General features: G+C 46.2%; 2 protein-coding genes across 2 annotated transcripts in view; one reads left to right on the top strand and one right to left on the bottom strand.

Moving 5' to 3' along the window:
- Positions 1 to 27,888, bottom strand: part of PI4KA (phosphatidylinositol 4-kinase alpha) — a 149,790-nt gene that overhangs the window by 49,743 nt on the left and 72,159 nt on the right. Inside the window, exons 20-23 of the mRNA XM_032271316.1 lie at positions 6,617 to 6,725; positions 6,136 to 6,272; positions 5,861 to 5,994; positions 2,283 to 2,365 (exon numbers count right to left, since the gene is read on the bottom strand). Coding sequence (XP_032127207.1) covers positions 2,283 to 2,365; positions 5,861 to 5,994; positions 6,136 to 6,272; positions 6,617 to 6,725 — 463 coding nt within the window. The remainder of the gene's footprint in view (positions 1 to 2,282; positions 2,366 to 5,860; positions 5,995 to 6,135; positions 6,273 to 6,616; positions 6,726 to 27,888) is intronic.
- Positions 13,328 to 27,720, top strand: SERPIND1 (serpin family D member 1). The gene is made up of 5 exons (XM_032271317.1): positions 13,328 to 13,632; positions 18,546 to 19,450; positions 23,812 to 24,085; positions 25,995 to 26,139; positions 26,864 to 27,720. Exons 2-5 carry the CDS (start codon positions 18,562 to 18,564, stop codon positions 27,053 to 27,055), a joined length of 1,500 nt encoding a protein of 499 aa, XP_032127208.1. The 5' UTR covers positions 13,328 to 13,632; positions 18,546 to 18,561; the 3' UTR covers positions 27,056 to 27,720.

Below are 27,888 nucleotides of genomic sequence, written 5' to 3'. Positions count from 1 at the left end.
GTACAGCAGTGTGAAGTGCTCTGCAAAGGGCTTACTAGAAGAGTTTTACTTGAAGCAGTATCTCAGAGCCCCTGGGGCATTTGTTTGTTTGTTTTGGGGGATGGAGTTTCTCTCTTGTCATCCAGGCTGGAATGCAATGGCACAATCTCAGCTCATTGCAACCTCTGCCTCCTGGGTTCAAGTGATTCTCCAGCCTTGCCTCTTGAGTGGCTGGCTGGGATTACAGGTGCCCACCACCATGCCTGGCTAATTTTGTATTTTTATTAGAGACGGGGCCTTATCATTTTGGCCAGGCTGGTCTCAAACTCCTGACCTCAGGTGATCAACCCGCCTCAGCTTCCCAAAGTGCTGAGATTACAGACATGAGCCATCATGCTGGCTTGTTTGTTTTTTTAAAGAGACAGGGTCTTGCTCTGTCATCCAGGCTGGAGTGCAGTGGTGAGATGCTGGCTCACTTCAACCCTGAACTGGGCTCAAGGGATCCCCCTGCCTCAGCCTCCAGACTAGCCAGGATGACAGGCATGTGCCACCACACCCATTAATTATATTTTTTGTGGAGATGGGGGATTGCTATGTAGCCCAGGTTGGTCTTAAACTCTTGGCCTCAAGTAATCCACTTGCCTCAGTCTCCCAAAGTATTGGGATTATAGGCGTCAGCCACTGTGCCTGGCCTGGGGTGATTTTTAAAAAATATTTCTTCAAGCATTGATTTTTTTTTTTTTTTTTTCCTGAGACAGAGTCTCACTCTGTCACGAAGGCTATACTGCTGAGGCACAATCTTGCTCACTGCAACCTCTGCCTCCCAGATTCAAATGATTCTCCTGCCTCAGCCTCCCGAGTAGCTGGGATCACAGGCATGAACCACCACGCTTGGCTAATTTTTGTATTTTTAGTAGATATAGGGTTTCATCACGTTGGCCGGGCTGGTTTTGAACTCCTGACCTCAGATGATTCACCCACCTCGGCCTCCCAAAGTGTTCGGATTACAGGCGTGAGCCACTGTGCCCGGCCTGATTTTTCAACAAAAGAAAAAACGGTACAAGAAGTATCTGGAAATAATTTCTCCATAGGCAAGAATGAGTTGATAGATTCACCAACGTACCAATGGCTTCTGGTGTGGAAAGGACTACAGACTGCTAGTTGCACTTCACTAATGCTAAATTTGTCAATCTCAAGAATTCATCAAAAAACACACTTCAAAGAATTTATTCACACAGTCAAAATATGTGGATTCTCCCCAATTCCCTTGCATATTTAGACATGATTTCAACATAATTACAAATTATCAAATTATTCTAAGCATTTAATTCTTAGGTCTAATATTTCAGTATCTTTTACATTTTTAAGATTTTAAACACTTTACAAATCAGACTTCTTAGTGCCCTTACACTAAAACTGGCCAAAAAGTGCTTATTCTCAGTATTTAACTTTTTCCTTTGTTGTCTCTATTTTATTATATCTTTTTATTGGCTAAATACATTTTTGTAAAACTCTATTTAATGTTAGCCTTTTGTAATTAAAAAAATTGAGGTATAATTTGCATATAATAAAATCCACAGTTCTTATGTGCTCAATTCCATGACTTAACAACTGTACACACTCATGTGACCACTATCCAAACAATCTAGAGGACAATTCCATCAATCCAGAGAGTTTCCTTGTCCCCTTCCCAGTTTCCATCTCTCTTTTTTATTCTCTTAGCTTTGTCTTAATTGAGTTTTGGTAATTGTAACATTTTTATGCCTTCCTACAGTTTTCACCATTTCTCCATCTTCCTATGAGGTGGTCTTCTGGGCTAGGGTTGGTAACAGCATAGAGGCTCTCTATGCATTCAGGGTCTGATGACAACTTGCATCTGAATGCAGTGGCATGACCATAGCTCACTGTAACCTTGGACTCCTGGGCTCAAGCGATCCTTTCACTCCGCCTCCTGAGTAGCTTGGGACTACAAGCATGAGCTAGACTGCTCTCTAGCAACAGCAAGATGCTGCAGGTCCATCAGTGACCATCAAGGAGCCCTGGCCCCTCTAGATGAGTTCTGGAGCACACTTGAGCATAGATAGTGGGTTAGAACGACCTTCCTTCTGTTCAGGGCCCTTGCACCAGTGGCAGAACCAGTAAGGCATATATTTGAAGGTTACGTGTTTTATACGAATCTTTCTAATGTAGTATGTAACTTCATAAAACTATTTCCTACATGTAGACAGAAAAGAGGAAGTAGTACTCCTTTTTATCCTATTAAAGCTCAATTCATCATGAAAGTACCATAATAAAGAGCTTACCAGATTTGTCTTTCTGAATAGCTTTATCCTCAAAGTAGCAGAACATTACCTGGAAGCGATCAGGATCTGTTGAACGCAGTACCCTAACAAGAAAACAGCTTTAAATAAATTTTGAAAAATCCAGACCCTCCCTGTCACAGATTTAACACTGCCCAGAAGTGGTAAGGCTGTGAAGAACACCTGCCTCTGCCATTCATAAGGGTGCACAATGACGTGGACTTTCTGGAGGGTGATGCACACCATCTATTACACATTCCCACATCTTTCACTCCAGCAGCCCCACCACTAGGACATATCTTAAGGGTTACATCTGCAAGTATTCTAACAGCACCGATTGCGTTACCTAAAATGGAAAGACTCCGAATGCCCACCAATAGGAGACTCAACAGATAAGCCAAAGTACACCCATTCAATGACACCACCAACAATGACACCATTCAATGCAGCCACCAAACAAGCGGTAGCTCTCTATGTGTGCTGTTACAAAAAAACGTCCGAGACATACTATTAACAGAAAAAAGCAAGGTGCAGGGAACACATGTACAGCATGATCCCACTGACGGGTTTCCTAAAGGCCTGTCTGTGCATGTGTATGTGTAGGCTATGCATTTTTGCCTATGCACAGAAAATTCCTAGAGGAAAATTAAGAGGCCATTAACAGTGAGATAGTAGGAATGAGGTATTCATGTCTACGAAAGTGACATCTGTATTTTTTCATCTTTAGCGTCTTCCGTACCATTCCAGTGTTTTCTCTTTTTTGTTTTGTGCACTGTGTACCTTTTTCATTTATGATAAAAAGTATCTTTGGCCGGGCGCGGTGGCTCAAGCCTGTAATCCCAGCACTTTGGGAGGCCGAGGCGGGTGGATCACAGGGTCAGGAGATCGAGACCATCCTGGTCAACATGGTGAAACCCCGTCTCTACTAAAAATGCAAAAAGTTAGCTGGGCATGGTGGCGCGTGCCTGTAATCCCAGCTACTCAGGAGGCTGAGGCAGGAGAATTGCCTGAACCCGGGAGGCGGAGGTTGCGGTGAGCCGGGATCGCGCCATTGCACTCCAGTCTGGGTAACAAGAGCGAAACTCCGTCTCAAAAAAAAAAAAAAAAAAAAGTATCTTTAACCTCAGGGGAAAAGAGAGAAAAAGGAAAAACTGCATGCACTTGTCCCATGGGTGCTGTGAATGGCTGTTCAGGGCTCCTGGGGCTCCACTCAGACAGCAGAGGCTCGGCAGGCCACATCTTTTGGCCTCTGCACCAGCCTGTCAAGAGCTAAGCCTCAGGAGGGCAAGCCAGGTGGCTTTCAGCACACACACTTGAATGTGCATGTGTACACACCTTTAACTTGATTTCCCAAATTTTCCACTTTGTGGTTTTAAACCACAAAGTTTAAACCAGTGGCTGGAAACCTGAGCCAAGTTTCCGAATAAAGGCTTCGAGGTTGCCTCTTAACAGGGTGCTCTCAAGGCCTGGCAGGCTGCCCGAGGTGGGAGCTGGGCTCACAGGAGCTGCTGTGGGCTGCCTCTTAAGAGTCGTCCTCTGCCAGTTAAGAGCCTGTCCTGAGAACCTGAGAAAACTACTCAGGTGCACACTTGTGGGAAAGGCAGAGGTAGCTCTGCGTTCAAACCACCTGAGTTTGAGAAGGTCTGGAGACATCTCTTCCAGTCATACGTGCTAGGATGAAAGCCATGTTTTTGCTTTGTTTGGGTCTAGCTTGTTTTGTTTTGGCTGCTTTTTCTTTGAAAAGATATTGTTTAGAAAAATGACGACAAGGAGCTGGACTAACAGGCTATAGGGGATGGTGGTGAGGTCCGTGGTTTATTTCTCTCTCTACTTATTTTGCAATATTTTGTATAAATGTTTTTTTCTTTTTTTCGAGACAGGGTCTTGCCCAGGCTGGAGTGCAATGGTATGATCATAGCTCATCGCAGCCTCAACCTCCTAGGCTTAAGCAACCATCCTGCCTCAGCCTCCTGAGTAGCTGGGACTACAGGCGTGTGCCACCATGACTGGCTAGGGTGTTTTTGTGGGTTTTTTTTTTTTTTTTTGGTAGAGATGAGTTCTCACTCTGTTGCACAAGCTCGTTTCAAACTTCTGGGCTCAAGTGATCCTCCCACCTCCCAAAGTGCTGGGGTTATAGGCATGAGCCACTGCCTAGCCATTTTTGTGTAACGTTCTTATATTATTTTTATAACTGAAAATAAAAGACATCTTTTTTTTTTTTTTTTTAACGGGGTCTTGCTCTGTTGCCCAGGCTGTAGTGAAGTGGTGTGATCTTGGCTCACTGAAACCTCAGCCTCCCAGGTTCAAGCGATTCTCTTGCCTCAGCCTCCTGAGTAGTTGGGATTACTGGTGCCACCACCATGTCTGGCTAATTTTTCTATTTTTAGTAGAGACAGGGTTTCACCATGTTGGCCAGGCTGGTCTCGAACTACTGACCTCAGGTGATCCACCCGCCTTGGCCTCCCAAGGTGCTGGGGTTACAGGTGTGAGCTACCAAACCCGGCCAAAATAAAAAACACTTAAAATGAAAAAAGAACAAAGTCAAAACTCTCTTGGCTCTGTGGGACTTAGGGAGAATGGATCACTGGTTTCCACATTGGGCTCTGTGTAGAGCCCTGGGCTGCTGAGGGCAGGGAAGAGGACACTGAGCAGGAAGGTGGGGTGCATTCCCATGCAACCAAAGCAGCCTGCCTTTATTTTATGTATTGAGCTTTCAAGGACTATTTCACCAGAAGGTTGCTGGCAACAAAGAAAGGCTAAAATAGTGTTTTCCTAATAGCCTTTATTTTAGGAACACTTTCTTTTTCAAGTTATCTGGGAAAGAAATTATTCTACAACTTATTTGCAACCCTCCTGGGACTTAAGCTGAGTGTAATTTGACCTTTTCTTGACGACAAGAATCATCATTTTGTAGCCAATATGCTCAGCTGCTGTCCCAGGGTGCCTGAGGCCTCACCACAGTGGGTCTGTGTAACAGTGCCTACCTCACTGGTGTGTTGGGGACTGCGTAAACATGGGTAATGGAGCACAGTACCTGGCACAGCACAGGTGCTCAATCCATGTTTGTTTCTGAGGTCAACGCGATAACAGCTGTAAATCCTAAGAGTCACTACTGCTGTTAGGACTGCTGTGGCTACAGGTGTGTCCTGAGTAGCAGGCCACATGCAGGATTGTTTTGGAGCCAGCCCTACCCCATGTTGCATTTGCTGTTTGTATTCAACTGTGATCCTGGGAATCAGCTCAGTGAGTGTCCCAGAAGCACACTCAGTGAGGCTGGGTCCTCAGAAGGGCCTCGCCCAGTCCATGGGCTGAGTTCACAACACTGACTGCGACTGCTCAGAATCCTGTTTCCTGTTAGAGAGGGGATGACGTGGAGCTTAGATACTGGGAGGTGTTATTAGACGTGACATTTGGTGCTCATGAAGGAGGGGCATAAAAGAAAAGTGGAGGGTGTTTTTGCTTGTTTTTTCAGAAAGTTTGCATGTCTTGGGAGGAATTGAAAAAAGTCCCATGCTTACAAGGGCACAAAAATGAAAACCTTCCTCAAATCTGGGTGTGCATGGTGGTAAAGGCACACGTACCTCATGTACTCCAGCCGGTACACAGATAGGAGATAGGTGGACATGGCGAAGTCCAGCTTGTTGATGAGTGCAGACACTTCGGGAGGGGGGTCCAACAGGTTGATGATGGTGCTGCGGAGCTCACTCAGCTCAGCCTGGAGGGATGAGAAACACTTGAGGGCTCATGGGGAACCTCCCAGGACAAACAGGTCCCAGTGCCCATGTTAATAAGGGCAATGAAAGGATCTGTCCTGATTGGCCCAGAGAGCATGGCAAAATGAGATGTGAATCCTTACGGGGGTGACTGTGTCGTTCTTCATGGCTGAGTTATACTGGAGGACAGACCGCAGTGGCTCCTTGCTGGGAAAGGTGAGCAGGGGGGACTTGGTGGCTATTTCACAGACCCCCTCGTACCATTCTTCTGGCCAGAGTCCTGCAATAAAGTGAACATAAATGAGGAAATCACCTTGGTCAGAAAGCACTGCAGTAGGTTTACTGATAATTTCTAAAGTCATGGGTCCTTTAAGACAATTATCCCAAAAACTGGGCATAGAAATGAGTCTGTTACCTAACTTGGATAGATTTTTCCTAAGGTGTGTGGCATCCTCAGCACCCTAAACTACATCTGGGGACAGTAACACTTGCAAATACTTACAGGAAGCAGCAGCTGCATGTGGACTCACTGGAACATGCTCACCTTCATAATTAGGTGGGCTCTGACCTCACCTTTATCTTCATTTTGCACTGTCGTCCCCGGGAGAGAGATCATCCCCCTACCTGAGCCTTCCACAGCAAATCCCATCAGAACAGAATACAGCCAGAAGTCCCGGAAGAGCTTCTGTAACCGAGGCTTAGCTTCTTTGATGGGCGGCAGTCGTCGGGTGAGCTGATGTGTCAGGAAGAGAGGGAGCAAAGAGGTTATTTGCTCAGGAAACCCTAACCCTGTAGGTGTAAAATCAACCGCAGATTCATTCTCCAAGAGAATTCTGAGACACTCAGTCAGACTGGGTAGGAAAACGTACACTGAGCAGTAATAATTTTGCAAATAAGCATTGTCCATTCATTCATTTACTGAGTCCCTAATGTGCACCAGCTGCTGTGCCAGGGAGGAAAAAGCCCTGTTCCTGCACTTGAAGGACTTCCTGTCTAGTTTGGAGGCAGGTGAGTAACAGTTACAGTGGGGTAGAGTTCCCGGAGAAGGTGTCATGGGTCTCAGAGTTAGCACTTGAGGAAAGTTTAGCCAGGAGAGAAGAGAAGGCAGCCTGTCCAGCCACAAGAGCATCAGGTGCTAAGCCTGGTGTTGTGGAGGGCAACGAATGCTCAGGGAAAGGCAAACAATGAATGTGAGCCAGAGCTCAGAGAAAGGGATGCCACTGGGAGGCAGGGAAAGCATGGGAACTCTCATGGGCCAGGCAGCACAACTTTTCCAAACAGTAATTTTGGGCAGAATCCCCATATGTGTAACAGGTAAAGCAGAGTTGCTTGGGTGCCAGTGAGGGATTACTGTTCCTGTGTTCCTGCTGCAGATGCTGGTAGGAAGCAGGGAGAGACTCATCAGTGGTATAAATGGTTAAATTTGGCTGGGTGTGGCGGCTCACGCCTGTAACCCCAGCACTTTGGGAGGCCGAAGAGGGCAGATCACCTGAGGTCAAGAGTTCAAGACCAGCCTGGCCAACATGGTGAAACCCCAACTCTACTAAAAATACAAAAAATTAGCTGGGTGTGGTGGCAGGTGCCTGTAATCCCAGTTACTCGGGAGGCTGAGGCAGGAGAATCACTTGAACCTGGGAGGTGGAGGTTGCAGTTAGCCAAGATTGTGCCGTTGCACTCCAGCCTTGGCAACAAGAGTCAAACTCTGCCTCAAAAAAAAAAAAAATAAAAAAAAGGTTAAATATGTGTACGATGTCCATCTGGAAAGACTGATCCTCACAGATCCCACAGTGAATATTGAGCTCCCATCACATCACACACATCAAGAAGGACTATAAATTGGCACAATACTTCTTTGAAAGCAATTTGGTAATATACATCAGAAATTCTAAATATCCTTAAACACATTTCACTCAAAATTCCATCCCTAAGAAATCTATCAAAAAAAATTTAAAAAGCTGACTTAGGCCTAAAAATGTTGTAACAGCAGAAACACGCTAAATGTCTACCTGAAAGGGGCATTTAAATAAGTAATAATATATTAAAAGTATAACAAATTATTTATTTTTGAGACATGGCCTCACTCTGTTACCCAGGCTGGAGTGCAGCAGCACAATCACAGATCATTGCAGCATTGACTTCGATCAATCTCCCAGGCTCAAGTGATCCTCCCACCTCAGCCTTCCCGGGAGCAGGGAGGACAGGCGTGCTCCACCATGTCCAGCTAATTATTATTTTACACACACACACACACACACACACACACACACACACAACTTTTTGAGATAGAATCTTGCTCTGTTGCCCAGGCTGGAGTTCAGTGATGTGATCCTGGGATCACTGAAACCTCTGCTTCCTGAGTTCAAGTGATTATCCTCCCTCAGCCCCCTGAGTAGTTGGGACTACAGGCATGCAGCATCATGCTCAGCTAATTTTTTTGTATTTTTAGCAGAGATGGGGTTTCACCATGTTGACCAGGCTAGTCTCAAACTCCTGACCCTCAAGTGATCTGCCTGCCACAGCCTCCCAAAGTGCTGAGATTACAGGTGTGAGCCACCATGCCCTGCCTAATTATTATTTATTATTTTTTTCATTTTCATGCAAACAGACACCTTACTGATTTTTCACATTTTTTTTTTTTTTGTAGAGGCAGGCTCTCACTATGTTGCCCAGGCTGGTATTAAATTCCTAGGTTCAAGAGATCCTCCCACCTTGGCTTCCTCAAGTGTTGGGATTACAGCCATGACCCATCGCGCCCAGCCAAGAATATATTTCCTCAGACTATTTGGTGACACATGTAGAACTCACAATATGTCAAGTGAAAAAAATGTGTAAATTATATAGATTTTAAAAAACCTAAATACATATGCATAGAACGAAGATGGGAAAAAGCAGCCACATATTATTTCTGGATTGCTAGGGATTTCGCTCTTCTTCTTTAATGTCTGTATTTCCTGGAGATCTTCCATGAACATGTTCCTTTTACAATCAAAGGGAGCATGCAGGTGCTGGTCTAGGGCTTGGCAACCTGTGTGGAAGAAGACTCCACACCTCTGCTTAAGAGCCACCAGGGCACCGTGTCCTTGAGAAGCGTGGGCCAAGACCTGGGGGTGCAGGGTGGACTCTGGGTAGGTGCTGAGGAGGTGGGGAGCTTTGGAGAGGGCTGTGCGGAGGGCAGCAGCAGATGAAAGGGAAACAGGGCAGGAAACCTAGAAACACACAGGATGCAGCCACAAAAGGACGGTTGACAAGGGGCTTCCAGTTCAGCTAGTGGCCAAGGATGTTGAGAGTAAGAATATGCAACTGTGGGACTGACTGTCTCTGAAACGATAGGCCTCTCAGGATGACGTCCCAAGTGATGGTGGAGACATAAAGGGGTTTCCAGACTGTAGAATTCAAGGCCTATGTGGCTAAGAGGTTGTGGTACCTTCTAAAGAAATTAGACTTCAGTAGCTATGGAAAAGGGTCAAGCTTCCAGAATGCTTCCCTCTTAATGGTAACAGTGGCTCCACGTGGCTGGGAAGCTCAAAGTGGTTTTGACACAGGAAAGAGGAAGTGAGTTGACTCTATCTTTGATTTGAGATCCTACTCCTGACCCTGTGAACTTCTTGGGTCCCTCCTGAGGACTTCGGCTTGAAAGTGGCCCTGTGGGTTCTCCCTGTTCTCTGACATCTCTGGGCCTGCTGGCCAATGTCTTGGCTGAGACTGTTCTAATCTCCAGAAAAGGGAGGCTAGGGCAGTATCAGAAAAGAACCTAGGAGGGCTTAGATGCATCCTGAGATTAACATGTGACACAGATGTGGCTGCTCAGGCCCTGGTACGGGGAAATATTCCCGTGCTTTAAGAGAGACAGAAAGGAGGCAAGCGGGTCGAGAGCAGGGCTGCAGGAGGCAAAGGGCCACCGAAGACAAGAAAGGTAAAGGATACAGGGACCTGCTCGCTCCTAAAAAATATCAAGATCAGGGGAGAAACAGGAAGACTGAAATAGATAAGGACTCCAAAGAGATATAACAGCCAAAGGCAATGCACAAACCCTGAGCAAATAAAAATAAAAAAGCCATAAAATACATGTTTGAAGTCATGGAATAATCTGACTTGGACTAGACAGATTACACATGTGATATATATATGTGAGGCCTGTGATCTTCCCAGGAGTGGAAGCACAGGGCAGAGGCCCCTTCATGGAAGAAACACTGGTGCTAGTGCCCAGGGCAGAAGTGTATGATGTCCTCTCACCTTCAAACACTCCAGGAAAGTAGCTCCCCACATATGGAATTAGGTGGAGTAAGTACAGGGGTGCAATCATAGCTCACTGTATATGCTCAAGTGATCTTTCTGCTTCAGGCTGCTGAGCAGCTGGGACTACAGGTGCACAGCATCATGCCCAGTTTTTTTTTTTTTTTTTTTTTTTTTTTTTTTTTTTTGTAGAGATGGGTTTTGCTAGCTGGGCATGGTGGCCCACACCTGTAATCCTAACACTTTGGGAGGATGAGGTGGGCGGATCACCTGAGGTCAGGAGTTTGAGACCAGCCTGGGCAACACGGTGAAACCATGTCTCTGTTAAAAATACAAAAATTAGCTGGACTTAGTGGCAGGCACCTGCAATCCCAGCTATTCGGGAGGCTGAGGCAGGAGAATCGCCTAAACCTGGGAGGCACAGGTTGCAGTGAGCTAAGATCACGCCACTGCATTCCAACCTGGGCAACAGAGCAAAAACTCTGTCTCAAAAAAAAAAAAGAGAGATGGGTTTTGCTATGTTGCCCAAGCTGGTCTTATACTCCTGGGCTCAAGTGATCCTCCTGCCTCAGCCTCCCAAAGTGCTAGAATGACGGGCATGAGCCACTGTGCCTGATCCTTTTGCATATTTTTAAAATTTCATGTTAAAAGATGGAAAAGGGTGGATGTGGTGGTTCATGCCTGTCATCCCAGCTCTTTGGGAGGCTGAGATGGGAAGATCGCTTGAGGCCTGGCATTTAAGACCAACTTGGCCAACATAGTGAAGCCCCACTTTTCTCTAAAAATAAATTTTTTTCAAGTTGGAAAAAATAGCCATGAGACAAGCTTTGAAACTGGAAAACAACAATGGAGTATGTGTGATGGGAGATACTACTCTACATTGGGGGCTAAAATCATACACAAGCTGTTACCTCTAAATAGGGAAATGACTGAAAAATGTCAATGTCAACAGGTACTGAAATCCAATTTTTTCAATAGTGGGTTACATGATCAGAAATCTAGATAGGCAGGAAACATACTGGCTTTATTTATTTAATTAGACAGTCTCGCTCTGTTGCCCAGGCTGGAGTGCAATAGCACCATCTCGGCTCACTAGAACCTTTGCCTCCCAGGTTCAAGTGATTCTCCTGCCTCAGCCTCCTGAGTAGCTGGATTACAGGCATGTCCCACCACGCTCAGCTAATTTTGTATTTTTAGTAGAGATGGAGTTTCACCATGTTAGTCAGGCTGGTCTTGAATTCCTGACCTCAAGCAATCCACCTGCCTTGGCCCCCCAAAGTTCTGGGATTATAGGTGTGAGCCACCACACCTGGCCGGTACTGGCTATAAAAATAACAAAAGTAACACATATTCATAGAAAAAGGCCAAACAAAGAAGTACATAGAGTGAAAAATGAACACTGTGTCCCCTCCCAGACCATTTCTGTGAATAGATATGTACACTATGAAATGATAAGGAGTAACATTTACTGAATGCCAGGCACCACTCTACGTGCTTTCCACACATTCATTATCTCATTTAATTTTCACAATGACCTCGTGCAGTAGGTGTTAACTGTCACCTCATTTCAGAGAGTAGAACACTGAGAGCCGGAGGCCAAGGGGCAATTTCAGCCAGGGTAGCTGGGGACGCCCCAGTGAAACCAAGAGCGAACAGTGATAGCAGCGGTCACCTGCTAGTCTGCAGGGAAGATGCCCTGAGCAGAAATGACAGCAAGTGCCAGGGCTGTGCTGAGGCCGGGCTTGGCATGTGTGAGGATAAGACAGATAATGAGGGAGCGGGCCCCAGGAAGAGTGTAGGCACAGGCAGCAGTCTCTCTAAGACAGACAGATGGCGCCACGCTGAAGACTCGGTATGGGTGTGACAGACGAAGGCTCTGAGAAGACAGCTCTGACTAAAGCTAAAGTGCAAAATCGGACTCAAACACAGCCACCGGTCTGTGTCCTAAACACAATGGCCCTTTACACGCTAGAATTTCTCAAATGGAGCAATGCACAAACACCTCTACGGGGCCCTTGCACACCCACAGATTCTCCTAGTCACATTCTCCCTTCAGATAGACTCTGGGTGCTGACACTCCCAAACGCGCTCTCAAGGAGCAGTCTCTGTGATAAGCTGATTTTCCGGACAATCCAGAATATTCTTAAAACTTTACAGATCATAAGATTAAAAGCACAAATTAAAAAACGAATTATCATAAGGCCGGGCATAGTGGCTCATGCCTGTAATCCCAGCACTTTGCAAGGCTGGGGCAGGAGGATCACTTGACTCTAGGAGTTCAAGGCCAGCCTACGCAACATAGTGAGACCCTGTCTCTACAAAAAAATTCAGTTAGCCAGACATGGTGGTGTGTACTTGTATTCCCAGCTACTTGTGGGGCTGAGGTGAGGAGGATTGCTTGAGCTTGGGAGGTTGAGGCTGCAATGAGCCAAGATCATACCACTGCGCTCCAGCCTGGGTGAGAGAGTGAGACCCTGTCTCAAAAAAAAAAAAACATAGGGCCAGGTATGGTGGCTCACACCTGTAACCCCAGCACTTTGGCAGGCCAAGGTAGGTGGATCACTTGAGGCCAGGAGTTTGAGATCAGCCTGGCCTATGTGGTGAAACCCCATCTCCATTAAAAATACAAAAATTAGCTGGGTGTGGTGGCATGCACCTGTAATCCCAGCTACTCAAGAGGCTGAGGCAGGAGAATCGCTTGAACTCAGGAGAGAGAGGTTGGAGTGAGCCAAGATTGTGCCATGCACTCCAGTGTGATGCACTGCTCAGTAACAGTCCTATCTGTCCTACAACAGACAGGAGTACTGGGCTGTACCCACTGGCAACACACACAGGAATCTTTGACTGGAGAAAGTTCCATGCCATGAATTCCTTATTCTGTAAGCCACTAATTTTATCCTCCCTCCCCCATTTTTCACTGAGCAACAAGCTCTTGGAAGGATAGGGACACCCGCCTAGTAGCTGAGCCAGCCACATCAGCCCTGGAGAGCAGGTGAAGGGCAGACGCTGTGATCATCCCAGAAGAGAGGACACTGATCTCTACTTTCAGCTACCCTGAATGCAGCCTGGTCCCCAGAAGCCTGATAAGCGCCTTGGTTATGTGGTGACCTCAGCAAGGGCTGCTCCTGCACCGAGGCTGTGTGTGTGCACTAAAACAGTAACCATCACATACCCAAAATATCAGCTCTGTAAGAACTGGAGATGAGGAGCTACAAGCCACTCTGCAGTTATCAAAGGCACAGCTGAGGGGGTTTGTGCTGACCAAGCTAGTTGCCTGGTGTTTGGATTGGGACATATTTACTTTGGAAAATATGCAGCAGCAGCCCAGCACCAAAGTTCACATCAAAACCCCACTGATGACCTTGGCTGCCTTCATCTCCGAAGCACCACTTCTCAGAAGCACAGAGGTAAGTCGGGTTTCTAATGTTTCTGCTGATTATAAATTATTTGTGGTGTTTAGAGATAGACAACTGGTTCATTTTCTAGCAAACTGAGAATTCAGAAGCATTCTCACTGTTTTAGAAGTGGGATGGTTTCCTTTTTCAATCTGCCTATTATAAAATCCTGTCAGTTACATTATTGGGAGAGCTGACAAAATTAGACTAGGAACTGTGGAATAGATGAAAATATTGTACTTAAATTAATCAAACAGGATAACTGTCCTGTGATTATGTAAGATAATTTCCTTGTTCTTAGGTATTTTCCCTGAAGTATTAGTGTTAATGGCTAGAGGGGCCAGGTGTGGTGGCTCATGCCTGTAATCCCAGCACTTGTGGGAGGCCGAGGCGGGCAGATCGCAAGGTCAGGAGTTCGAGACCAACATGGTGGCCAACATGGTGAAACCTCATCTCTATTAAAAATAAAAAAAATTAGCTGCGTGTGGTGGAGCATGCCTGTAATCCCAGCTACTCAGGAGGCTGAGGCAGGAGAATCACTTGAACCCGGGAGGCGGAGGGCGGAGGTTGCAGTAAGCTAAGATCACGTCATTTTACTCCAGCTTGGGCTACTCAGGAGGCTGAGGCAGGAGAATCACTTGAACCCGGGAGGCGGAGGGCGGAGGTTGCAGTAAGCTAAGATCACGTCATTTTACTCCAGCTTGGGCAACAGAGTGAGACCGTCTCAAAAAAAAAAAAAAAAAAAAAAAAAAAGGTTAGAGGAACAAGATATAGGAGACTCACTCTCAAACAGTCCAGAAGAAAAAATGTGTACATACATACCTGTGAGTACATACGTGTACACACACACACACACACACACACACACACACACACGCCCCCAGGGCAAAAGTTCCAAAATTTTAAACCTGATGAATCTGGGTAAAGGTATACAGGAGTTGTTCTACTACACTATTCCTTCAACTTTTTTTGAAAGTCTGAAGTTATTTCAAAATAAAAAGTTTTCCGAACTTTAGGCAGTCACTTCTCTCTCATTCTGCCTGCTCTGTTGGCCCTGGAGACCACACACCAGGAGGGACAATGGTTTATCGGGTAATATGCTCTGATGCATGACTGAAAAGGCCAACCAACCTCTGGCAATTAACAAGAAAGCACAATATGAAGTTCCCAGAAAAAAAAGAAACAACAACAACAACAAAAAAACCCCAAACAACTTTGGAATTATTTATCTTTAAAAAATATTGTTTCTCTTTAAAGTTAGTAAGGATTTAATTACAAACTAGCGATAGTTTTTAAATGTCTTCTACAATGTTTGTTATATTGAATAGCAAAACAATAGGAAGGTTCACCTTCAGATCTTTAATTTCAATCCATAAAAGATAGTGGAGCTATTTTTTGCTTTCTCTGGTAAGGGAATAATGAAAACTATTTTTGGCTTTTCATCAGAAATGTGGGAACACAGTATAAGAAGTTATACCTTCCGAATACCAGGATAAAAACATGAATGTCTTCACTCTGCCACTCTATCTGGCCTCAGATTCGTTTTCCTGAATGCTTAATTATTCAAGTCGGTTTTTGTTTTGTTCTTTAGCCTTATTTTTATCTGAAAAGAACACTTTTTCCCCATTTCTTCCTTCTTTTATTTTCTTTTTTCAAATAGAGATGAGGTCCTGCTATGTTGCCCCAGCTGGTCTTGAACTCCTAGGCTCACGCAATCCTCCTGTCTTGGCCTCCCAAAGGGCTAAGATTACAGACAGGAGCCACTGTGCCTGGTCTTCTTGAACTTAGCCAAAAGGCCAAGAAGTGATAAGAGGAGGCCTCGTTAAGTGTAGTTGAGCAAGGAGCCTTCTACCAGCTGTTTACTTTCTTTGTTCTTGACTTTTAAAAGTGTATTGCTATTGACACCCATGCCTGATTCTATTCAGAAACTGGGCCCAGTTCTAGTTGCAGCTACATACATTAGAACTAATTTCTAGAGGCCGGGCACAGAGGCTCATGCCTGTAATTCCAGCACTTTGGGAGGCCAAGGCAGGTGAATCGTCTGAGCTCAGGAGTTTTGAGTCTAGTCTGGGCAACATAGTAAAACCCCCTCTCTACCAAAAATACAAAAAATTAGCTGGGTGTGGTGGCACACATCTTTAGTCCCAGCTACTTGAAAGGCTGAGGTGGGAGGGTCTCTTGAGCCTACGAGGCAGAGGCTGCAGTGAACCAATATGGTGCCACTGCACTCCAGCCTGGGTGACAGAGTGAGACCCCGTCGCCTCAAAATAAAAATAAATCGTTTCTAGAAACCGTTTTCCCATGTATAAACTAGTGGCACTGCAGCCTCAGGCAGGTGCTGAGAGGGGAACCTGGAAGAGGCAACTGGCATTTTCAGTCAGAAAGAATGTGACTTTCCAGCTCCAAAATGTGCAATTCAAGTCTTTCTTAGTTGAGATTAAAACCTAGTTTGAGCTTACTATTTCAACAGTATTATAAGGGGAAGACCCAAGGAAAGGGACTGGTGTTGAGAAAACAGCTAGGAAGCTGCTCTGCACAGCCAGGGAGTCTGGGAGCCTCTTGGTACCCCAGGGTGAATAAGGCAGAATGCTTGATGTGGGCTAGAGGCTCAACCAACTTGGTTCGAATCCAGCCGCTGCCACTTATTAGTGACAATGATGAAAGGCTCAGTCTCCTGATATGTAAAATCCTGGGAGGATGAAGCTAAGTTACACAAAGTGCCTTATACAGCGTGCCAGGCATCCAACAGAGGCCATCATCAACATCAACCACACTGAGAGCATTTCAAGCAGAGTATCCGAACAGTTAACCCCATCTTCAGGCCTAATGAGTTCAAGTATTTGCTTAACCTGAGCAGCCAGTAACTTTTATCTGGCCTTGACTGGCAGCAGATATTCTGGCCCTCAAAAATCTATCTAATAGGAAATGGTCGCAGATATAAAACAAGCTTAACAAAAGGCAGTGTTGGCTTTCGTTTTGTTTTTTTTTTGTTTTGAGGTAAGGACTCACTCTATTCCCCAGGTTGGAGTGCAGTGGCATGATCATGGCTCATTGCAGCCTTGACCTCCCAGGCTCAAGTTACCCTCCTACCTTAGCCTCCCAAGTAGACGGGACCACAGGCATATGCCACGCCAGGCTAGTTATTTAATTTTTCATAAAGACAAGGTCTTCCTATGTTGCCCACATTGGTCTTGAGCTCCTGGGCTCAAGTGATCTTCCTGCCTTGGCCTCCCAAAGTGTTGGCATTATAAGCGAAACCACAGCGCCTGGTTGGCAATTCTTTCTGGGGTGATTAGAAGTTTGGGACCATGTATTACCTGTCTGAGTCAGCATTATAAACACCTATGGCCACTGTCCTGGCAAAACATGGAAGCATCAAAGCTTTTCTACCCAGGATGCAGTTAACCACCAGGAAGTAAGCTAGAGAAAGACAAAGGATTTGGCAGCCAAAACAGATTTGATAAGCCAAATCAGATCCTCCTCAGAATGAGTCAGGGAAGAACAGATAAAGACAGGATTACCACACAGCCTCTGTGCTAAAAGCTGACCTTGTTTACTTAAAAGGAGGGCCCCTCACCTCTAGAGTAAGAGCTTGTTGACATCACCATCACACAGACCTTGTCTCCTGTTTCTAACCCTGTATTAGAAGCTATAACATAGAAGATTTAGTTGCTCCTGACAGCAGTGGGAACCATTGTCTAACAGATACAAAGCAGAAAAAAGTATACCTGCAGCAAATCCTATCACCTCTGGGGCTGCCACCACATCATCTCACTATGACCTGAGGGGGTCCCAGCACTAGACATGTTCCAAATTTTACACAAATTAAACAACCCCAGGTAAGGCCTGGTGGCTCATGCCTGTAATCCCAGCACTTTGGGTGGCTGAGGTGGGTTGATCACCTGAGGTCAGGAGTTTGAGACCAGCCTGGCCAACATGGCAAAGTCCTGTCTCTACTAAAAAAAAAATACAAAAATTAGTCAGGTGTGGTGGTGTGCCGTTGTAGTCCCAGCTACTCGGGAGGCTGAGGCATGAGAACTGCTTGAGCCCGAGAGGCCAAAGTTGCAGTAAGCCAAGATTTCACCACTACGCCACACTACACTCCAGCCTGGGCAACAGAGTGAGACTCCATTTCAAACAACAACAACAAAACAACTACAACAACAAAAAAACCCAACAAATTAAACAACCCCAAAGATTACACAAATTTTAAGTATCTTTAGAACATCTGTTTCCAGAAAGCCTGGCCCACGGACATTTTTCAACAGCATCTCCATTGCAAAGGTGGAACAGTGTGAGTCACACAGGCATGGCTCAGTCCCCCTACTGCACATCCTATCTGGGTGCTCTCCAGTCATCAGCCCCAGGCACCCACTCAAGCCCAGCTCTTAGTGAAGCTCCCTTGACTCTCTGGGCACCCCCACACCTACCAAACAGGGTAGAGCTGCACCCCCTTCGGTACCCCCAAATACTCTGGCAGCATTATTTTGAGAGCCTTCGCTTTACTGCATGTCTGTCCCATCTGTCCCCTGACTGGTCCATGAGCCCCTGGTGGGAATTTTGTCTCTGGTACCTAAATACTGTCTGGAGGTGGTGGACAAGGTGTCTGGAGAAAAAGAAACTCCTCCCTGGGATGCCTGAGCTCCCAGAATTCTAGGAGGTCAGTTTTGCAAACCTTTAAAGAAGGGATTTTTATCTAGGGGCCCGCGGATCCTTCAATGAGGTTTATAAGTCCCACATCAAAGGTTGGGTGTCTGTTCATCTACATCAGATTTTCTTAAAAGTCCATAATCCTAAAACGGTTAAGCACTGATGCTGTGAGGGCCTCTTCCTGGTTCAAAGCCACAGGGAACCTGCATGTGGAAGCTGCAGTGGGGTGTGGATCAGCCAGGCCACCTTTCACTGTGTTCTGTTTTCCCTCCCAGCTTTAGCTCTGCCAAAATGAAACACTTGTTCCACCCACTTCTCATTTTCCTCATCATAACATCTGCGTGGGGTGGGAGCAAAGGCCTGCTGAATCAGCTTGAGAAAGAAGAGAAAACTGCTCAGCCTGAGGATCTCCAGTGGAAGCAGTTAAATAACAAAAACCAGAGCACGCCTCTTCTCCCTGCCGACTTCCACAAGGAAAACACCGTCACCAATGACTGGATGCCAGAGGGGGAGGAGGACGATGACTATCTGGACCTGGAGAAGATACTAAGTGAAGACGACGACTACATTGACATCATTGACAGTCTGTCAGTTTCCCCTACAGACTCTGAAGCGAGTGCTGGGAACATCCTCCAGCTTTTTCATGGCAAGAGCCGGATCCAGCGTCTTAACATCCTCAACGCCAAGTTCGCTTTCAACCTCTACCGAGTGCTGAAAGACCAGGTCAAAACTTTTGATAACATCTTCATAGCACCTGTTGGCATTTCTACTGCGATGGGTATGATTTCCTTAGGTCTGAAGGGAGAGACCCATGAACAAGTGCACTCGATTTTGCATTTTAAAGACTTTGTCAATGCTAGCAGCAAGTATGAAATCATGACCATTCATAATCTCTTCCGTAAGCTGACTCATCGCCTCTTCAGGAGGAATTTTGGGTACACACTGAGGTCAGTCAATGACCTTTATATCCAGAAGCAGTTTCCAATACTGGCTGACTTCAAAACTAAAGTAAGAGAGTACTACTTTGCTGAGGCCCAGGTGGCTGACTTCTCAGACCCTGCTTTCATATCAAAAACCAACAACCATATCCTGAAGCTCACCAAGGGCCTCATAAAAGATGCTCTGGAGAATATAGACCCTGCTACCCAGATGATGATTCTCAACTGTATCTACTTCAAAGGTAAGAAGCACCTTTACAGTTCTCAGAGCAAACCCACAACATACTCTTTTTGTATATGGGTAGACTGAATGCCAAGAACTATAGTGTAACTGTAATTTATCCAGGAAAATAAGACACAAGATTGACTCTGGAACAGGGACAGGTAAGGCCAAGCTGAAGTGACAGTAGCAGCTGACATTTACTGAGCCCCAACTCTGCTTTAACAGAGCCTTGTGAGGTTATCACTGTTATTAGCATCCCCATTTTACAGAGGAAGCCATCAAGGCACAGAGAAGTTAAAAGGATGGGCCAGGTGCGGTGGCTCATACCTATGATCCCAGCACTTTGGGAGGCTGGGAGATCACTTGAGGTCAGGAGTTCAAGACCAGCCTGGTCAACATGGTGAAACCCTAGCTCTACTAAAAATACAAAAATTATCTGGGCATGGTGGTGGGCACCTGTAGTTCCAGCTATTTGGGAAGTTGAGGCAGGAGAATTGCTTGAACCTGAAGGCAGAGGTTGCAGTGAGCCGAGACTGTGCCACTGCACTACAGCCTGGACAACAGAGTAAGACTCCATCTCAAAAATAAGAAAAGGAAGAAAAGAAGTAAAATGATGCTCCAAAGGCACCCAGCTATTAAGGGGCAGAGCCAAAGCTGAATCCAGGCAGGCCAGCACTAACAATTAGTTAAATTGGAAGAAATAATACAAAACTGTTTTAGCATCTGGGCAGCCTGGATTTGAGAATCTTCTCTTTTCCTCTCCCAATTATCAATAAGCAGGAATGTAGACAAAAGTCTAAAGAAATGCACCTGCTTGAGCATCTGACATTAACACCTACAAGTGCTTTTCAGGATACTTTTGAACTACTGGGCAGGTGGGATGGAGAAATAGACTACTATTTCTCCAGCAACTGTTCTGGGCGGGCACAATGGTACTTTTTTTTTTTTTTTTTTTTTGAGACGGAGTTTCGCTCTTGTTACCCAGGCTGGAGTGCAATGGCGCGATCTCGGCTCACCGCAACTTCCGCCTCCTGGGTTCAGGCAATTCTCCTGCCTCAGCCTCCTGAGTAGCTGGGATTACAGGCACGCGCCACCATGCCCAGCTAATTTTTTGTATTTTTAGTAGAGACGGGGTTTCACCATGTTGACCAGGATGGTCTCGATCTCTTGACCTCGTGATCCACCCGCCTTGGCCTCCCAAAGTGCTGGGATTACAGGCGTGAGCCACCGTGCCCGGCACAAGGGCACTTTTTAAGGAGGTCACCTCACACCCAACATACGCATATAAGACCCCTAGAATCCTAGGAATAATTGAGCATGGATTTGTAAAAGCCAAACCTCTCTTTTCAAATACCCTTACTGGAACCAGACCAGAAGAAACCTCTACTTTACTCTCTAAGCTGAGAGTGAGGAAGGGGAGACATGAGGAATGGTTTGGCTTCAGGGACTAATTGCGGTGACACAAAACTACTTCTCTTTGCCACCAAGGACTGCCAGGTACCCACAAGGGGCAGTCCCTGAGGACTTGGAGGCCAGTGCTTTCTGCTAGGTTAGCCTCTGTGGTTTTACAGCAGCTCAGGGATGTGAAGGAAGGAGACCCCCGCACTCCTGGCTTCTGTTCAGGGAAAGGGAGCCAGAGCTCCTCTGGACCTGTCAACACACCTGCTCTGTGCCTTGGCTGAGGCCCCCGCAGCTCTGCAAGGCAGGCATTCTGCTGGATAGGCCAAGCAGGGCCACTCTGACACCCAGGCTTCCACCTCAAAGCACAGCACAATCCTGGCCTCCTGTGGGTGGAATCAAAGGCTGAGTTCTAACAGGCTTGTGGCAGACACACACACAGAGACCACATGTACACGATGAATAAACACATCCTTTTCATTATTGGTTATCAGTACAAGTTTTGGAATCGAGCAAACAAGAGTCTAAGCCCTGGTTTCATCACTTTTTGTTTGTGTGATCTCAGACAAGTCATTCAACGTCTCTATGACTCAGTTCCCTTATCTTTATCACAGAGGTAACACCTACTCTGACAGAGCCGAGGGAAGAACCATAAGAGATCGGTGATGCAACAGTGTGGCCCATGGCAAGAGCTCAGCGAATTCAAGGGAATAAAACTGTAGATTACAATACTAGTACAGTATGATACGGAGCATATATGATATTGTTAGCGACATTTATTTTACTTCTATGAGCAAATAACCTATGTTTAGGACTAACTTTAGAACAGACTGGCAGAAGCCTATTTGGCAGCACCAAAGTCCTTCATCCTACTGGTCTGTTGGAGCCCCCAAATACAGCCAAGAGCCTCTGCCTTAGCCCTGGCCAAGGGTTCAGGGACAGGCTGAGAAATAAAGAGTCGAGAGCCATCCCTGCCTGCCTGGAGGTGGAGAAATGACCAGGCATGGTCAGTTGACAGTCTCCTAAACACAGTAACCCATGTCACACCACAGTGTAAACACAAATGCAAACACTTCTGCTTCCTATCCCCTTCACACGAGAACAGTCATTCAATGCTGGGAATCATAAGGGATCAAATGCTAGGAGCACCCAATTGTTCAGGGATGCTTCCCAAAGGGGAAGAGTGTCTAGAAGTATAATTTTAATTTCACTTAATTTCATATGGAATAATCTCCATTACTAATTTTGTTCTAATTTTGAATGTGATAATCACTTTGTAAAGCACAATAAACCACAGAGGTAGGCTCTCAGGAGGAAGGTGGAAGGAAAGAATTCCAGGAGACATGGGACAGCTCCATCCAAATTGGAAAGGGCTGTGATTCCTGACAGGGCAATTTTGTCCCCAGGGGCAAAGGTCTGAAGACACCTGTGGTTGTCACAACCTGGGAGGCTGGGGTAAGCATTACTGGTATCTAGAAGGGAGAGGCTGGGGATGTTGCTAAACACCCTACCATGCACAGGCAGCCCGTACCACCACCAACTCTTATCTGGCCCAAACGTCAAAAACGCTGAGGTTGAGAAACAATGGGTGAGGCAGACTCAGAGAGAAGGGAATCGAGCTTCACTCACAGGCAGGCAGGAGCTGTCTGGTACTTAAACCTCTAAGACACCTCCTACTCGTCTCATCCTGGCTGCTCTACCCACCAGCTAGAAACCTTGAACAAGTTACTTCACTTCTTTGTGCCTCTGTTTCCTCATATGTAAAATGTGGAAATAACAAAAAGCACAAAACTTGCATGTTGCTAGGAGGAGAAATGAGATAATATCGGAAAGGTGCTAAGAAGAATCCCTGGTACACGGCCAGTTCTCAACTACTGGTCACCCATCACTGTGAGTTACTCATACCTTAGAGCTAAAATAGACACAGGCTTATTCCTGGATACACAGCACTGTCCCCATATTTACAGTGGTGATCCTAAGGGCAACACGGCACGAAGGCCATCAAGACAGAGCTGAGGTTGGCAGGGTGAATCATGCCTGTAGTTTGAGTGCTTTGGGAGGCTGAGGCAGGAGGACTGCTTAAGGCCAAGGGCTTGAGATCAGCCTAGGTAACATAGCAATACCCCATCTACAATTAAAAAAAAAAAAAAAAGAAAGAAAAATTAGGCTGGGTATGGTGGCTCATGCCTGTAATCCCAGCACTTTGGGAGGCTGAGGCAGGTGGATCACTTGAGGTCAGGAATTCGAGACCAGCCTGACCCACATGGTAAAACCCCATCTCTACTAAAAATACAAAGTTAGCTGGGTGTGGTGGCGCATGCCTGTAATCCCAGCTACTTGGGAGGCTGAGACAGGAGAATCTCTTGAACCCAGGAGGCGGAGGTTGCAGTGAGCCAAGATTGCACCACTGCGCTCCAGCCTGGGCAACAAAAGGGAAACACTGTCTCCAAAAAAAAAAAAAAGAAAGAAAAAAGAAAAATTAGTCATGTGTGGCACATGCTTGTAGTCCAAGCTACTGGGGAGGGAGGCTGAGACAGGAGGATTCCTTGAGTCAGGAGTGTGAGGCTGTAGTGAGCTATGATGGCATCACTGCACTCCAGCCTGCATGACACAGCAAGACTTTGTCTCAAAAAAAAGGTAATAATAATAATAAACGCTGAAAGGGGCCCAAAGTTACTCACTTGACAGATGGGACAGATGAAGAAACAGAAGTGAGGCAAGTTAGGTGTCTTACCACGGTCACACAACTGGTTCGTGTCAGATCCTAACCCAGAAACAGAAACCATTCCACTCCATTTCTAACCTCTCTTGTTAGAAATGCAAATTTCAGCCCAAACCAGACCTCAGGAATCAAGAGACTGCGGGGTGGGCCCTGCAGGCTATCTGAATGACACCTGCAGGGGAATCAGATTCACTCTCAAGAGTGAGACCATTTCCCTAAAGGAACCTTCGCATAACAGCCTCTTCCTGTGGCCTTTACAGGATCCTGGGTGAATAAATTCCCAGTGGAAATGACACACAACCACAACTTCCGGCTGAACGAACAAGAGGTGGTCAAGGTTTCCATGATGCAGACCAAGGGGAACTTCCTTGCAGCAAATGACCAGGAGCTCGACTGCGACATCCTCCAGCTGGAATACGTGGGGGGCATCAGCATGCTAATCGTGGTCCCGCACAAGCTATCTGGGATGAAGACTCTTGAAGCACAGCTGACACCCCAGGTGGTGGAGAGATGGCAAAAAAGCATGACAAATAGGTACTTCAGGCTGTGTGTTTGTTCTTTTGATCTCCCAGATGCTGAGGGTATCTGGGAATACTGGAAAATTGATCGTTTTTTTTTAAAGGGAGATTTACGTACAAGTACCCAAGAACTTCCATACAGGGCCATTCTGTTAATTCAGCTCCAATTTATTGCTTGAGACAAGTCGATGATTAGAGAGCATTCATAAGGGACACATCTGCTCTCCAGGGGCCAGTTTCAGAAGTTAGGGGCAGTTGACGTAGAGACAGCTTGAAAACATCGCAGCTCTGTTATATACTTGCTTTGTGGCTTTGAGTCCCAGCTTCATCATCCCTAAAATGGGGGTAATCCCATTACTTTCCCAGGTTGCTGTGAGAAAATAACAGAGTCAGGGATGCTGAATGCCCCTCCCAGTACTTGGAACCAAAGAAGCACTCAACAAAGACTGGCTCAACCCTTCCCTGCCCAGGAAATTCCAAGGTCCTCTTAGCCTACTGAGGATACGTCATTCACAATTTCCTCTATTATTATTCATTATTCTGTAGTTAAAACTGCAGGTGTTAAATATTTATTGAGATTATTATTGGGTCACAACAGAAAGAATGGAAAGGTCTTATTTCTGTTTCACTGGATACTGACTAGGCCCATATAAAGTGATTCTGGTTTGACTCTCCTAACAGGACGAGAACACAAACAAATGCCACCAAACCAAGAAAAGCGGGGTCTTAGAGGAAGGTATTTGCCTGGGTAGCCAGTCATCATGCTCTGTGAATGTTCCCTTAACAATGTCCCTTCTGTAGTTCCTCCTTCCATACCTCCCTACAGCCTGGCAGCTCTTGAGAAAGGGACTGCATTTTTTTTTTGAAACAGGGTCTTGGCCGGGTGTGGTGGCTCACGTCTGTAATCCAAGCACTTTGGAGGCCAAGGCGGAAGGGATCACCTGAGGTTGGAAGTTCAAGACCAGCCTGACCAACATGGTGAAACCCCATCTTTAAAAAAAAAAAAAAAAAAAGAAACAGGGTCTTGCGGTGTCACCCAGGCTGTGGTGGCATCATCATGGCTTACTGCAGCTTCAACTTCCTAAACTAAGTGATCCTCTCACCTCAGCCTCCTGATTGGTTGAGACTATAAGTGTGTACACCTTCATGTACCTTCCAGCTAATTAAAAAAAAATTTTTTTTTTTTTTTGTAGAGATGAGGTCTCGCTGTGTTGCCCAGGTTGAATTCTTGGCCTCAAGCAGTCCTCCTGCCTCAGTCTTCCAAAGCGCTGGGATTAACAGGCGTAAGCCGCCATGCCTGGCCTCATATGACTTTTAATTGAGATCCTACTTGGTGCCAGATATGAGCTAGGTACAAGAGTGAACAAGATCACCTGCCCATCCAGCTGTGACTGCATCTTACATCTCTTTATCCCCTGCAAAGTGCCAGACTGGCTCCACAGGAACTACTGTTTCTACCCACCCACTTAAGGAACTGAATAAGTTGAGGCAGACTGAGAATGTTTTGCATTGTCTAGTATATACATGAAAGGTTCTTTTTTAAAGGACACTACCAGATATTCGACTCCCTAATTAACAAAAAAAGAAATGCCTAACATTGGAGAACCAAATCAGAGAATTCTTTTAGATGCCTTCTTAAACCACAAACCAGTAAAAATTCTGTTACTACCCTTGAAGACAGGAAACAAAGCACACAGTCTCAAGGAAATAACCATGCAACAAAAAACATGCCTCAGTTTTCAGTAGCGGAATTACGATAGAATAAGCTTTCTAAAATCCTCAACTGACAGTCCCGGAATATAAAGTTTAATAAGTTCTATATCAATTCTGTGACAAAGGTAACCCATGGCCCTTTAAAGGGAAAATCATGATTCTTTCGTAACTTGTGGTTCAATAAAAGTGGGCCCCCCCTTTCTTTTGTCTAGAACTCGAGAGGTGCTTCTGCCGAAATTCAAGCTGGAGAAGAACTACAATCTAGTGGAGCCCCTGAAGTTGATGGGGATCACAACGCTGTTTGACCAAAATGGCAACATGGCAGGCATCTCAGACCAAAGGATGGCCATCAACCTGGTAACCACTCCCTTGTCCACTCCCTGCCTTGTCCCCAGGGTCTGCCTCAGCACACCCCACCTCTACCTTCCTACCCACCCCCCAATCTGACTTCCCAGCTTGGGGTGCTGAGTCTGCTTTTGGGTCTGTCTGGGGCTCACAGAGGGCCTGGTTTTGTGGATGCCGGCTGAAGAGCACGGCACCTAGCAGACACTTAGTGGGCAGGGAGGTCCCAGGAGCAGCCATGGCGTGAGCTCCACTCCTGCAGACACCAGAGAGAGGGGAGATGTATGCTCCGCTCTGGGAAATAGCTACCCCCAAACTGAAACATGAAAGAGCCATTAAACACTGCACTACACATACTTAACTTAAACCAGTCAGGCCCTCAGCGAAAGACAGAGAACACCAGTCCAAACAGTGCAGCAGTCCCCCGTTCCAGGGAAGTGTGCAGCCGAGTGAGCAGCTGGAGCTGGGGCGGCTGTCCTGCATCAGCCCCCAAGACCCTCAGACCACGGGCACTGCCAAGAGGGAACATGACCCTAGAGTCACACTACACGGCCTCTAAGTGCAACGGCTGCCCCTGACAGGTCATGACAGATATTTTCAAGGGTGACTCTAACTAGCTGTGATTTCTGCCTTACATGTTGTCTTTGGACTCTTTCCCTGAATGAGATGAGACTGTGCTGGACACTCTAGTCCTCTGTGTGCTGACCTCCAGAATCTGACAACTTTCCTTTCCAAACAGTTCAAGCACCAAGGCACAATCACGGTGAACGAGGAAGGCACCCAAGCCGCCGCTGTGACCACGGTGGGGTTCATGCCGCTGTCCACTCAAGTCCGCTTCACCGTCGACCGCCCCTTTCTTTTCCTAATCTATGAACACCGAACCAGCTGCCTGCTCTTCATGGGGAGAGTGGTCAACCCCAGCAGGTCCTAGAGGTGGAGGTCTGGGTGTCTGAAGTGTCCTGGGGGCACTCTCATTTTGTTTCCATTCCAACAATGAGAACAGAGATGCTCTGGCATCACGACTTCCATGGTTTATGCTACCAATCTGAATTCAAGGCCCATATGATAGAAGGAGCTTAGGAATGACCAAGAAGAAAGACTTGTTGGAATTAATTCTGCACAATAACCCATGCTGTAAGCTCACAGAAGTCACTGTAATTGTAGTATGTCAGCTGTTACCTCGAGGGTCTCACCTCCCCCCTCCTCAAAGCAAACCTGAGCAGTGTGCTCTGAGCACTCCCTGCTCCCTCCAGTGACCCCATCCTTGCATGGCTCTGTCACTCAGGCCTTTCTCCACCAGGCCACTCATCTGAACACCAAACACAGAAATGAATGGTATGACTCATTCCTTACCTCTCCCAAGGAGGACACACAACTACTACCGTTCTTGATGTCCAGGGAAGAAGCCACCTCAAGACATAATAAGGGGTAATCTGGGCTAATGTTAGGGCTTAATTCTCTCAAAGCCTGACCTTTCAATTTGATGCTGAATCCCATCAGTCCCTCCTGCTGTTGCCTCCCTGTGACTGGAGAACAGTGTGTGCACATGGCCTTGTCTCCCATGCTAGAGATAAATAAATGTAGCCACATTTACTGTCTATCTGTTATAATTCTCTATGTTTGAAGCTCAAATTTCAAAAGCCAAATCCAAAAGAGCTGACAACCCTAGGAATGATAAAGGCTGATAGAAAGTCACTTGAATGCTGCACATGTGCCACAGCAGGGCATGTTCTCAGGACAGGATGGGTGTGTGCCGAGTCCTAG

This window comes from Sapajus apella, unplaced genomic scaffold (assembly GCF_009761245.1).
Source record: "Sapajus apella isolate SASKATOON/1434 unplaced genomic scaffold, GSC_monkey_1.0 scaffold229, whole genome shotgun sequence".
Classification (NCBI taxonomy): Eukaryota; Metazoa; Chordata; class Mammalia; order Primates; family Cebidae; genus Sapajus; species Sapajus apella.
Note: the sequence above shows the minus strand (reverse complement) of the source record. Positions and strands in the feature narration are given on the sequence as shown.

What these genes read in the sequence shown, in the direction of transcription:
- SERPIND1 (XM_032271317.1), top strand. Translation starts at nt 18,562, where the DNA reads ATGAAACACTTGTTCCACCCACTTCTCATTTTCCTCATCATAACATCT. An exon ending in CAACTGTATCTACTTCAAAG is followed by an intron (nt 19,451 to 23,811) that starts GTAAGAAGCACC and finishes TGGCCTTTACAG; the next exon opens with GATCCTGGGTGAATAAATTC. An exon ending in AAAGGATGGCCATCAACCTG is followed by an intron (nt 26,140 to 26,863) that starts GTAACCACTCCC and finishes CTTTCCAAACAG; the next exon opens with TTCAAGCACCAAGGCACAAT.